The 14,152-nt window shown below is 37.9% G+C and overlaps 1 protein-coding gene across 2 annotated transcripts in view; it reads left to right on the top strand.

Annotated features, from left to right (window-relative positions):
* CORIN (corin, serine peptidase) overlaps positions 1 to 14,152 on the top strand; it is a 179,849-nt gene that overhangs the window by 129,013 nt on the left and 36,684 nt on the right. For both annotated transcript variants that reach the window (XM_054687979.1, XM_037530071.2), the window contains 3 exons: positions 2,955 to 3,100; positions 3,853 to 3,960; positions 12,225 to 12,338. In XM_054687979.1, coding sequence (XP_054543954.1) covers positions 2,955 to 3,100; positions 3,853 to 3,960; positions 12,225 to 12,338 — 368 coding nt within the window. The remainder of the gene's footprint in view (positions 1 to 2,954; positions 3,101 to 3,852; positions 3,961 to 12,224; positions 12,339 to 14,152) is intronic.

Below are 14,152 nucleotides of genomic sequence, written 5' to 3'. Positions count from 1 at the left end.
TTTATGTTAAGAATATATTCTTAAATCTTGTTCTACTTTCACTAAGCAGAGTGAATGATAGTGAGTACTTTTGATAGTACTTAACAAAATTTGTTTTTGACTTTCTTTTCATGTTACATATTTATTTTCTTTCAAGTTTCCCTAATGTAGCAGTCTCTGGAACAAATTTGTAGCCACATATAATTTATAATTTCAGGGCTTGAGTTTCATGTTTTAAAATGCCTAGGATGAGATTGATTCTGAAATGACTTTTAGTCAACATTTTGGTGAGCTTCTTTTAGACACTTCAGTTCTATTTTTTATTTTTTTTTTAGTTTAACAGGATTTACTGAGCAATCATAAGTGAGAATGGACATTATTCCATACATTTTGGGATTCTTATGGTGAAAATAAATCTAGAAAGCAAATGAAGGAGGCAGAATGAGCATATTCAAAACACACAGAACAAAAGATTCAGTTCTATTTCTTAAGTTTACATATATCTTCCCTTTCCAGTGGCTATCAAAATGAAATTGACATTTTGATATATGTTTATAAAGAAAAAAATATGGTAAGAATAGTTTATTATATGAAACAATATATCGTTGCTTTTGCCAAGTCTATTGATATTAAAATTTAGTTTTTAAGTTCTAGGTCTGAAAAATCTAACATTGCCAGAGCTTACATTGTGCTAAAATAAATACTTTAGAGCAGTTCTACTCTATCATCTTCCAGACGACCTTTTGAGGAAGGGCACAGCCATCGGGGTTACTGTCTATGATTGAGCACCATGCAAATCATGATGAAAACAGTAATCATGCAGTTGTACTCTCATATATTGTATTATTTCCATGCTAGAGAAAAAATAAGTGGTAGGCTTAGGCATTATACAGTCTTCCATACAAATGGAGTATCATCTGGTTAATGTTAAATAGCAACAGCAATTGATCTATATACTTTTTTTTTTAACAAATCATCAACAAAATTATTTAGTTTAACAGAAAGCTATTGAAGAATACTGAATTTCCCATTTTTGCAAACCTAGAATGGAAATGCCATGGCTTTGTCTTCATCCCAAATTCCTAGACTAAACCAGCATCAGATCATTCACTTCCTTGTCTGGACTTTAAACAGAGTTTAACTTTTCCCCATTTGATTGCTAAACTTTCCCTATAAGTTTCTGGCTGGACTGGAAAAAATCTTTCTGAAATGCCTGTCCAATTCTGTCTAGAGAGTCAAAAACAGAGAGAGAGAACTTTGTTGAAATTAACTTATAGTTTAAAAGTTGAAACTTTTAAGAAATAAAGAATTTAGAAGGAAATAAGAAATTTGCCTATGATTTTACTTTGGCTAGGTTTATTTATTTTTTTTAATGAAGTAGCTATTTCTTGGTAATATATTGGGGCAAAACTGTGAAGTTTTTTTCATAGGCAGTAAGGAAATCTGTGATACATACTGATACCTCAGTTTAAAAATATTCTGGGGACAAATGAGGTAGCATAGATGAAAGCACAATGGTTAGTTTACCTTATCTTTATTTTTTAAAAAAGATTTATTTATGCATACAAGAACTGGGGTACAGGCCAGAGGTGTGGGGAGTAAGAGGAGTCACCAGAGACAGAGCAGGGAACAGAATAGGCAGAGCCACTGAAATACACTGCTGAGGGGAACAGCGGGTGAGTCAGGAGAGGTCTGCTGTGTCATGTGGGCAGCTCACTGGCCAGGGGTCGAACTCATGCTGCAGTGGCTGCGGGTAGTTTTATAGGTTGCATCCCAACCCCTTGCACCACCAGGGAGGCCCAGTTTGCCTTATCTTTAAAGAAAAACTTTCTAACCAACTTAAGCACAGTAGGGATGGGTTTGGAAGAAGACCCAAACAATATTGGTAGAAGCTAACAAAAGTGATGGAGATAATTCCTTAGATAAGCCAGGTTGGCAGTCCCTTAGGTAAACTTTCTAAATGGCTCACATGACTTCTCACCAGAGGGAGAGCCCTCTGAGGTTGAGAATGTTGACACTTAGAAGGAAAAAAGAAAAATATCAGATGGCTTCACTTATAGGAGGAATATAGGGGAACCGATTAAGGCATCAGGGAAAAAAAATAACAGAAAAACACACAAAACAATGAAACAAAACAAAAAGCCAGACAACTATAAGCCAGAGACATCCTGCAGGGGAGGATGAGGGAGAGGGATCAGAAACAGGGAGAAAGACCACAGGGGACTGTGGTGATGGTACGGAGTGAATTGGTGGTGGAAATTCTATGGGGACTACACCTGAGAAAAGAAAGCAAACATTGTTTAACAATGAACAATGATGTAAAATATAAATAAAAAGATTTTTTGACCCTTGATAGTAGTCCCCAAAGTGATGTTGGGGACTTCCCTGCTTGGCACAAAAACATTGGAGAATGTGTTTGTTAGAAAGATGGAAGAATGACAAAGGCAAATTGCAGAGGGGAATCTGACTCCCAGATATTATTTAAGGGTACAAACTTGTAATTAGTGGACAAATAACTCCTAGAAGTATAAATGCACAATAGAGTGAATATGGGCAACACTGTCAAATGATCATCATCCAACTTGCCAAGAGTCTGGGTCTTAATTATTCCAAGAGCAAAAAAGAAATGATAATGCATGATATGCTAGAAATGCTATGTGTATCAATTATAATCACCTTGTGATCTATACATGTATCAAGTCTATATGTTTTACACTTAAATTTACACAGTATTATGGGACAAAAAAACAAAACAATGCATTGAAGTTCCCTTGGTGAGTGTGTGTTGCTGAAATGTATTTCCTCTGTAGAGATCCTCAGTTTGGTTTCCCAACACTTATGTACATGTGTATCTATCTATGCTGGTAACACACAGACTTCCATCAATACAGAATTAAAACCTTACCTATATTCCTGATGTATGTCTTACATATAGCTATTATGCATCTAATGTATTGTCTTCCTTGCTCCTGTAGAGTGCTGTGTGAACACTCCAGAGAGCATTGTGAGTCTGTTCTTGGGCTCGTGGGCCTACAGTGGCCTGAAGACACAGATTGTAACCAATTTCCAGAAGAAAACTCAGACAATCATACCTGCCTAATGCCTGATGAAGATGTGGAAGGTTAATTTTTAAATTAATTACAGTGGGGTGTCTAACATGGCTCACTTTATCAACTACCTTTACAAGTTTCTCTGTTGTTTTTTCTATTTAGTGACCAATCGGGCTTTCTAGGTGAGTCAGTCTGTGTAGTTGATTAAATTGAACAATTTGGTGCTCATTTGTTAGACATTGCCTTCCTTTTAGAAATAAATTGCAGAGGTAAATTTTAAATTCCAGGAGTTTATTTTAACCACACTTAACTCACAGAATCCACTATATTGTCCTGAAGGTTTATGGTGAACTGAACATAAAACCTTAATTCCTTCAAGTACAAAGCATTTGGAGATCTTCTAACATAGGATCATCGGGTCGAGAAATAGAATCATGCACTTGCCCACCAATTGGAAAGATTTGGATGGGAAACAATTCTGACAAGTTAAGATAGCTGGTTAGTTCAAAGCCACAGGACATTTCAGGCTCTGGCAATTGTCCATTTGGAAAAGAAAGATACTAAGATATGGGGAGGGCACCGAGGAGAATGCCCAGCAGCAGGCAGAAGATTTCTGTTAACTTTGGTTGTTTCAGGTTTGCAGAGAACCATCCTTATCTTTAGTAACAGCTCAATAACATCCCACATGTAAAAAATTGATGGTTCTGGGTTTTCTATTTATTGACAATAATATGGCCCATTGTTTTTTCTTTTTCTTTGTTGAGGTAGCGTTGGTTTCCAATACCCTGCACTATTTAGGGGAATGGCTCATTGTTTTTAACAGAATGCTCACCTAGTCACTTCAAGTGTGGCTCAGGCCGGTGTGTTCTGGCTTCCAGAAGATGTGATGGTCAGGCTGACTGTGATGATGACAGTGATGAAGACAACTGTGGTATGTATGTGAAATGGTGCTTTTATTGAATGTATGTAATAAGTAGTGACTAAGATTGAATGTGAATTGATTTTTTTTTCTTAAATTATCAAAGTATCTGACCTGATTTGTTATATTTTTTTCCTGTTAATTCTATTGATTTTCCCTAAACTACCCCTTCCTTTATAACCTTGGTTATATATCTGCAAACCCTTAGTTAAAGAAGCACTTCCCAAATATAAGGAAATACTTTTATTATTGGAGGCTATAAAAAAGTTGGCATCTATTTCACAGTCAAAATACTAGTATCTTTGCACATGATTTCCATGTTAAATAGGCATCTAGATATACAAAGAGGGTGTTCAGTCTCCAACGTTCAAATTTAATTGGGATTCATTTTCATGCCCTCTCTGATTTTGTCTCTGTTGGCAAAGGATAAAACTCTTCTTGATGTTTCTGCCTTCGAGCTCCAAAATCACCAATGGAAAGGCCAGATATGCCAATGGTAATTTAAGTGAAGCTAATTCCCATTTTATTTCCCTTTGTACTTATAACCTCAGAATGTGTCAGGGAAAAGAGAATGAGCAATGCTCTTTACTAAATAATTTTTTGGAGTAAAACAAAATAATTGAAAGGCTATCCAAAGAATAGTTTGGTTATGATTATTTAATTTCTTCTGCTTTAAAAAAATTGACACTTTTTGTCATTGAAAACACGTAAGGCAATATATCTTTTGAAATCATTTTATTCATTTGACCTTTCAGGTATGAAATATTGCTTTGCTCCCCAAAATGAATTTTCCATAGTAGACACTGCCCTTCTGGTCTAGACAAAATGTCACATGCAATCGTCTATAATCCCATCAACTGCTATAAATATGGACAAATGTATCTTCTAGAAAATTAGAGCTGTCAGAATGACCAGGGGTAATTTTGTTATGGAGGAACATACAGTGTTTTGAAAAGCTAGTGTTATTTGCTTGTTTGTGGTCTTTACATGAAGAAATAAATCAAAACTCATTGAATAGCCCTTATATAAGTGATTTATTGAGAACTTATCAGATTTTTTTTCACTAAACCATGACTTTGATGGGTTATGGTAATTTGAGATGCAATTTAAAATAGATTATCTCAGATTATTCAAAGAGGTTATGTGATATTCTGTTAGGGTGGTTAGACCTAAATTTGTAATAGAGGACTAAATATTTCCAAAATATAAAGGCTTAGTCAAAATATAAGAGCGTTACCAAGATTAAAATACCTGAATATGTTCTGCAAGAAAAAAAGGAAATTCAAAGCACTGTGGGGTTTATTTGACCCTAAAATGTGAGATTTCTAGTTAAATAATGAGTTTCATCACACAATTAATGCCATACCAGAAGAGTAGAATAAATTATCTAATCCCTATCAAACTCTGAAAATATTGATAGCACCACTGAGAGCTAAGGAGCGTTAAAAGTAAGAAATTAACACTTTTGGAGTTATGTGATTTGGCCCAATGGTATTAAGTTATGAGAAAATTCTCATTAAGTTTTCCAAAATGACTGATAGTAGAAATTTTACATACACTCCCCTTTGGGAGATATACACACATTTGAATGGGAATGCCCAATGCTTTGGAGGACATGTATTTAAAATCAAATAAGAAAGTCACATTGAGGAAGTCTCAATGGAGGGTTATTAGGAAATCATCCAGTTCCCATTTTGCTGACTTCCTCAATTTGTCTTTGTTTCCATGGGCATCTATGGGCATATCATTTAGCATTGCAACCCAGCTCCAGCAAAGCTGGGTTCCATAAAATACCACTTGTCTTTCTGATTTATTCTGTCTATTGTAGAGTTGAAGCCACTTAAAATGCTTGGGCTTTACTGAATAACGTGCCAATTAACTATTCACTGATCCATCTGTTGCTCCTCCAGAACTTCTAACAACATTATTTGGCTTTCTGCTCAAAACAATACTTATTTAATTTAGCTATAAAATAATTAATGTGTTAGAAATTTACTTTGGGTTTCTTTGGTTCATCTGCAGCAGGAAAGCAGGGGAGCCAAGGCCCACCATTTGCAAAAACATTTTAAAAATCTATGCCTTAAAATTTAATGATGAGCATTGTTTTTCTGCAGTGTTGCTCTGGTGGCAAATTTTTATTATTGAAGTTGTTCTCATTGTTTATTACTAATGTAGACAACAGTTGAAAACACTGTCAGTATTAGAAATGGTTTTAGCAAGTATTTTGAAGAATTATGCAAATCTAAACATATTCCAGTGTTGTTTCATGGGAAGGGAAGCCTAAGTGATGGGCACGATTTACAGGATCAGCAAGAATCACTGCAATGTCTGAAAGGCTGATGCTTTGCCATTCATTGAACATACACTGTAGAGATGGAGTTAGCTGTCAAACTAATAACTTCATGAAATGAGTTTTTATTCAGTCTAACCTTTTTCCAAGCATAGATCACTAAGCAATGGAGGATAAGAGATCTATGCAGAGAAAGGAGCAAGAACAATAAAAAAAGGAAAACTAAGGAAAGTGGCAATAGATTTATATTTCTGAATGTTACCTTCCTAGTGTAGGTTTGAGACAAGGGTTAGCTTTTGCTAGATGTGTGTGCACAAATTGTGTGAGCAGCCAGAGGAGCAAGGGGATTTCTGGGCTGTGATGTGAGCAGGAAGGTAAATTAGAATATAGTTAAAACATTTTTTTGATAGCTACCATAAAAGTGAAAACCTCTATGATATGAATACAGCATCACAATTACTGATTGAGCACTATTCTCCATATGCACCATATGGAGAAAGATGAACACCAATACAAATACATTTGTATTTTAATGTCTTCCTATTTATCATGAAATGATTAAAAATTATTTCATCATCTAACTCTGATCTTCTCTTGAGCTCAACTAAAATTAAAAATTTAAATATAACCTGAACCTTTCCTCAAGGTCCAAACATTTTCAGTCTATGTTCAAAGCCTTGGACTTTGATATTGGTGGGTCTTCCAGCTTGATTTCAAAAGTTTTCTAAAGGATATTTTTCTGTTTGGAATCTTTAATAGTATTTGTATAAATTCTCATACAGAAGGACTTAAATGACTTTATTAGCACTCCAAATAGCAACCTTCCTGCCTCTTCTTCTTTTTTTTTTAAAGATTTATTTATTTATTTATTTATTTATTTATACAAGCACTGGGAACAGTCAGAAGTGCGGGATGGTGAGAGAATTCACCAGAGCCAGAGCGGGAAGCAGAGCAGGCAGAAGGACCGAAGTACACTGCTGAGGGGAGCAGCGGGCGGCAGGAGAGGTCTGCGCACCATGTGGGACCCTCTTCCGGTGGCTGGGGAGCAGCCGGGGATGGAACCAGCGCTGCAGAGGCTACGGGGAGCTTCGCAACCCAGCGCTCAACTGCTGCGCCACCAGGGAGGTCCCCTGCCTTTTCTTGTGGAAGAGACTGAGTCCTTGCTCTGTGACCAGCAGAGGACACAGAGTCCTTGTGTCCTTGTCATGTCACAAGCTCAGAGATTTTGGGATGAGTCTTTAGGACCAGTTTCTGATTACTCAATAGAGTATAATTTTTCCATATTAAGGGAGAGATGTTCCCCTTTCCTTTAGACATTTTGCTGCTTAGTTAACTGTTTCACTACCTTACATGGTGTCTTGGTCAGTCTCTGTGTAGACCTGGATTTGGATTTAAATCCTGATAAACACCTAGATGCTGTGTGACTATTGGCCATTCACTTAACTTCTTTAGTTCTGTTCCCTTACCTGTAAAATGGAGAGAATACATTACCCATCATTTCTTGGAATACTCAGAGCATGCCTTATTCAGTCCACAGAAGGCAGTAATCAAGAACCTAGTGCTAGGAAATCCAGGGAGCAATTCCCCTCAAAGGAGACCCCAAGGATCTCCCATGAGGGGAGGAGTCTTGTCTGCCTTGGTCTTATCTGGGACAGAGTAATGTCTTATTTATAACTGAAGGGAACAGGCTGTCATGTCATGTGCAAACATGGTCAATGTCCCCTCTTCCAGGATCACAACCATTGAGGGGTACCTGCCTGCAGGTTAGAGCCTTTCCCATTTCTGCATCCTGCCCCTTTGTAGGGTATTAAACCAGAATATGTTGAAGAATATAACATGAGGAGGGTGCCCCTCAGAAGGGGAGACTCAGCATCAGGAGACTGTTGAGACTTTCTAGATAAAGAGGGAGATTCCAGACTTGTGCTAGGGCACAGCGCCCCATGACTATTCTTTGAGACTGGGGCTCTGTCACCTGGGTTGCATACTCTGGAGGGACATTCACACCTGCTGGACCATAACTTCACTGCTGCAGCTCCTGTGACCCACCTTAAGGTCACATCCATGGCCACTTTTTGGAACAGACACTGGTCCACACCATCCCAACCTGTGCTAGCTCCAAGGGCCCAGAATCTCTTCACCACTTTCCTGTTGTGACCAATTCCTCCCTGAAGATATGTATTATTTGTAATGATCTTACTCTCTTTTTGCTTAACCAGGAGATTCTTACAGTAAGTACAAGAAGGATCTGCTTAAGGTGTTTTGCTATCTTTACCTATAATGATAATATATAAGAACTAAGGTTTTCCCGTTTGGAAGAAACCTCTTAACAGTGTAAGGTAAATGGAAGTGATCAGGTTTTTCTGCCCTCCCGCCTTTAGCATCAATGATTGAAATCTGTGGTCTTACACGTGTGCCTGATGGCAGCACCTGGAATAGGGTGTGGGCATTCGTGAGTGGGCACACCTGAGCCCAGAGACCTAGCATATATAAATAAGGGTGGTGGCAGCAGAGCAGAAAAGAACAGAACGGAGAACAGAGTGTGGCAGCAGAGGACTGTGCGGCAGAGAGCAGTAGAGACCAGCAAAGAGACCACGAGAGAGCACCAGAGAGCCCAGAAAGAGTAAAGACTGGCAGGGGCCTGGGAGGCCTGCCAGTCTCCCGGCCCCCAGGCCTCCCTGCCTGCCCTGCACCTGGTTGCCTCACTACAAATGCTGTAGAAAGATCATTAAAAGCATGGAAAAGCCACCAAGGACTCCAGGACTCCTCCTTTTCCCATCTGCCCGGCTCATAGAAAACCCTTTCAGTGCCTTGCTGACACTACAAACAGTAAAGCCTGCTTTACAGAAGTTTTGGAAAATGAGAACTATAGTAATTGAAGAACCTAGAGAATGCTTCCCACACTTAGGGGGATGCCAAATGGCACCTTCTATTTTTTTTTACCAGAAAGCAAGGGAAATCAAGAAAGAGGTCGTTACCTTTCTCCAAGCCAACCCAGCCCTAGAGGCTTTCTTTCTTTCAACCAGGCACTTTTAGTGGTCATATCTGGAAAATTCCAGGGAAACTGGGACAAATTGGTCACATTAGCAACGCTGTGGTCTCAATGCATGGACCTTGTCATTATCTCTGTGCTGGGTGGTTATTCTGACACCATGATTATTTGGTTTCATAACCTAAAGCTGCATAAAATATCCCATTCCATCTACACCTGCTTTTAATGTTTAATGGAGTCATGCCCTCTTCCTTCTAGTGCATGCATTTAAAACAGAATGACCTCAAAAATGTCACTTTAAAGAAAGCGTGATTTCTTTACAAAATGATAATTCTATCTTCATGAGACTAATGTCTTAACCTTTTCATCCTACTTCTTTTATGCTCACTGTAACTCCGCAAAGGAGGTATTAGACCATGCAAACTTCTGTTAGGAAACAGATGATACGGAAGAGTAAATTAATGCTTGTAGAGGACTCATTTAATCTTTATTTTTTTAACTGGGGTAACAACAATTGGTTTACAATACTAAATGATTCAGTGGAATAGGTTCACATCTCAGATGCATGTCACCGCACCATACCCACCCACCAAAGCACCCACAGTCCTTTAACAAAGACCAATAACTCCCTGCTTTGTTCCACCTCACTCTCCTTCCCACTTCTAGTAGCCTCTTTTCTGCAGTCATACTTCCTGGCTTCCCATTTAATCTTTATAGCAATTCTAGGTAGCGGCATTAGTTACTGCTTTGTAGATATGGAAATTGAGGTTCAGAGAAGTTATGTAACTTAGCCAAGGTCACACAGCTAACGAGATTGAAGCTAGGATTCAACCCAGGTGTCTGACTTGAAGCTGTGCCTCACACATGCTGCATAGTTTCACTTCCCAGAGGCCTGCAAGAGAGGACTTGCACCTGGATCCCAACTAGATCTGTCTCCTTCAGGCTGTGCTTTGGAATAATTTTTTTTCTCTAAATCTGTTTTCCCACTTATAAAATGGGGATCTTAATACTGGCATCGTGGCACTATAAGAATTGAAACTAATATCTTGAATGTCAATATATAGTGGATGATGGTACCACTTATTATCATGATTGCTGTTAGGGAGGATGCAGGCCTGTGTCCCAGAACACCTGCTTTTTTGGCCTTTCATCTGATCACTTCACATGCCCAAGTTCTCCATACTCTTGGGAGGGGAAACTTGTGCAAAGTCAGGAAGACTCTTCTGTTGTGTCTCATCATCTATGAGCAAGTGCTGCGGTTGGTGACGTGAGAAGTGACTCAGGGGGAGGTAGAGATCAATTTCTTGATTTCCTTTGCTTTCTGGTAAAATGAGCAGATGGTGCCATTTGGCAGAGGCTGGACAGTGGAGGACAGACCTCTAGTTCCTTCTCATATCTCCAGAGATTCCAGGAACTATTATTGTCAGAAAAGTCTACATGATGGTTATGTCCTCTATTAGCTGAAAACTCCACATAATATCTGCATGAGTCCTAGAATGCATATGCTTGGGTCCAAGACCACTGTAGACATGTAGCGAGTGAAGGGTTCTCATTCTTCATTACCTACATTTCAAATCGTGAAATATCTTAAGTCCAATTTAGGTGTAATAAAAACTTTTCTCCTAGTGTTTTATTTTTTTAATTTACAACCTTTTTTTTTTTTTTTTTAAGGGATTTATTTATTTATTTATGCAAGCACTAGGTACAGTCAGAAGCACCAGAGGGTGAGAGAATTCACCAGAGCCAGAGCGGGGAACAGAACAGGCAGACTGATGAAGTACACTGCGGAGGGGCGCAGCGGGTGGCAGGAGAGGTCTGCACGCCATGTGGGACCCTCACCAGTGGCCAGGGATAGAACCGGCACTGCAGAGGCTGTGGGCAGCTTCGCAACCCAGTGCTCAACCACTGCGCCACCAGGGGAGGCCCCTAGTGTTTTATTTTGATAATGTTTTCAATGAGAATTTTGAAAAAGCCAGGTATTTTTCTGATAGTGGTTTCTAAGAATCTGAATTAATCTACAAAATCTCTCTGGACTATTTGTACTAGGTCAGAGGACAAGTAGCATTTTAAAAGAAACTGCTTTGCATTCCACTCACCTTAAACTAAATTATCTTTTCCTAGAATTTAGAAGCTTTTTGTTCCTCACGTGAAATTAAGTTTCATTTAAATACACATATGCCTAGTGCTAGTTGCTGTTCAAAAATGAATACATATGCTCTCTTCCTTCATACTCATTGGCTGATGAGGACTGTAGATCCAACTGGAGAGATCAGAACTCATTAACTCTGGGCATGTTTTAGCAGAGCTTTGAAATGTACTGTGCTTGATTCAAATGGCATTGATTAAGATTAAGTTCATTGCATGTACTTGCTGTTTTGTAGGCAAATTACAGTTTGTGCTATTGTGCAAACTATGTACATTTTTCATATTAATAAACTTTATATCCTAAGCTCTCTGACTACATTATAAAAGAATTATCTTTTGTACCTGGCTCTTAGGCTAATTTTGTAAGTTTTTTGGCATAGGAGGGGCCTCCTTTGGTAAATACACAGATGACTTTGCCATTTGTTGACTGAAATGACATTTTAAGATGATAAGCATTTACATCTCCAGGTTTTGACATATTTACTTAAAGTGTAACTCATCATTTTATAGATGACTCCTATGTGTTGGGAATTGGCTCAGAAAGCAAAAGGAACAGCTAAACATAAACGTCAGTGTATACTTGCTTTTTCATTCCCACCCACCCGCCACCCGCCATTACTCATATGTCACTTTTTATCTTGTCTTAGGAGAGCTGTCCTATTTATACTGCAATATGGAGATTACTGAGTATTTCTACTTTCAATATTACATTTTATGGGATGCATGAGTCAAAACTCTGAAAGGAAAAATAAATCATTCCTTTATGTTATAATTTTCCTACATTGCTTGATCTAATTTATCATTATTTTCATGTCCACATCTATTATAAATGACCTTTTCTTCTGTCTCCAGGATGCAAAGAGAGAGATCTTTGGGAATGTCCATCCAATAAACAATGTTTGAAGCACACAGTCATTTGTGATGGATTTCCAGACTGCCCAGATGACTTGGATGAAAAAAACTGCTGTGAGTGCTGAATGAATTGGTCAAGAGGCCATTTTTATTTTAAACATTTAATTATCTCTTATTTTCAGCACAAGAAATATATATCAAAAGTTATTTATATGCTTAGACCTTTTGACGAAAACACCACTTACAAAAATGTATGCCAAGAAGGTAATCAAACTTGTGTAAAATATATCCACAAGATTTATCACATGAGGACATTGGGAAAAATTTAAACATCCCAGCTATACAAAACTAGGGGCTATAAAACACACCATAAAATGAACTAATATGCAGACATTGAAAATCAAATTAGAAGAACAATTTCTCTTGGGTTCATTCCATATCATTAGTGATTAAACAAATCTAAAGTATTTTGTGTGCCATTGTCCTGAGTTTTGAAAGATTAGAAATTCATAATAAAAAATTTGCAATTGTCATCCCTGAGTGGTGGGATTATTATGTTTTTGTGCTTTTATGTCTTTTCCACTTTTTCTAAATGAATGACCAATAATTTTAGAATCAGAAAAATTACCTTTCTCTTCCTCACTCTCCCTCACTTCCACCTCTCATCTCTATTTTACCTACTGGTAATGTGGAATCCAATTCAAACTCACATAAACAATGAGGACATTATCTTATTATTGTCTGTAGCACATATAACTTATCATGGAAAAAGTCAAGTATAGAAGGGATTCTTTTTCTTTTTCTTTTTTTCTTCTTTTTATATTCCCCATACAATTGCGACCCCCTTATTTTGACCCCAATCCCTCCCCTCCATAGAGACACCCTCCATAGAGTGTCTCTGGTTCATAGTTGTTTGTTGATTTTGATTTTTTCTTATAGTTATTCTTTTTCCTGGTCCCTTATTTAAGTTTTCTGGATTTCTGCTATGAGTGAGACCATCCAGTATTTTTCTTTTTCTTTCTGGCTTATTTCGCTGAGCATGATCCCTTCCAGCACCATCCATGTTGCTGCAAATTGCATGTGTTTATCTTTTTTCAATGCTGAGTAATATTCCATGGTGTATATGTACCACATCTTCTTGATCCAGTCATCTATTTTTGGGCATTTGGGTTGTTTCCAAAGCTTAGCTATTGTAAACAGTGCAGCTATAAACATAGGGGTGCAGGTGTTCTTTGGAATGGATGTTTCTGTGTCCTTTGGGTAAATACCTAGGAGTGGAATTGCTGGATCATACGGAAGCTCTGTGTTTAGTAGATCCAGAAATCTCCACACAGCTCTCCATAATGGTTGGACCAGTTTGCACTCCCACCAACAGCGCAGGAGAGTTCCTTTTTCTCCACAATCCCGCCAACATTTGTTGTTGCTAGTTTTTTTTAATATGTGCCATTCTCACTGGTGTAAGATGGTATCTCATGGTAGTTTTTTTTTTTTTTCTCCTCAAGGCTTTTATTTTTTTATTTTTTTTTTAAATAATAAATTTTATTTTTATATTCCCCCATACAATTGCAAACGCCCCATTCTAACCCCAATCCCTCCCCTCCCGCCCCCCACCCCCCAAAAAGTGTCTCTGGTTGATAGTTTTTTGTTGATTTTGATTTTCACTTTCTTATAGTTATTCATTTTCCTGGTCCCTTATTTAAGTTTTCTAGATTCCTGCTATGAGTGAGACCATCCGGTATTTTTCTTTTTCTTTTTGGCTTATTTCGCTGAGCATCTCATGGTAGTTTTGATTTGCATTTCCCTGATTACAAGTGATGTTGAACATTTTTTCATATGCCTGTTGGCCATTTGCATTTCCTCTTCAGAGAAGTTTCTTTTTAGCTCTTCTGCCCATTTTGACTGGATTATTTTCTTTGTTGAATCTCATC

This window comes from Talpa occidentalis, unplaced genomic scaffold, assembly GCF_014898055.3.
Source record: "Talpa occidentalis isolate TD23 unplaced genomic scaffold, MPIMG_talOcc4v2.1 talOcc4.6, whole genome shotgun sequence".
Classification (NCBI taxonomy): Eukaryota; Metazoa; Chordata; class Mammalia; order Eulipotyphla; family Talpidae; genus Talpa; species Talpa occidentalis.
The sequence above is the reverse complement of the archived record's forward strand: the minus strand, read 5'-3'. Positions and strand labels throughout refer to the sequence as shown.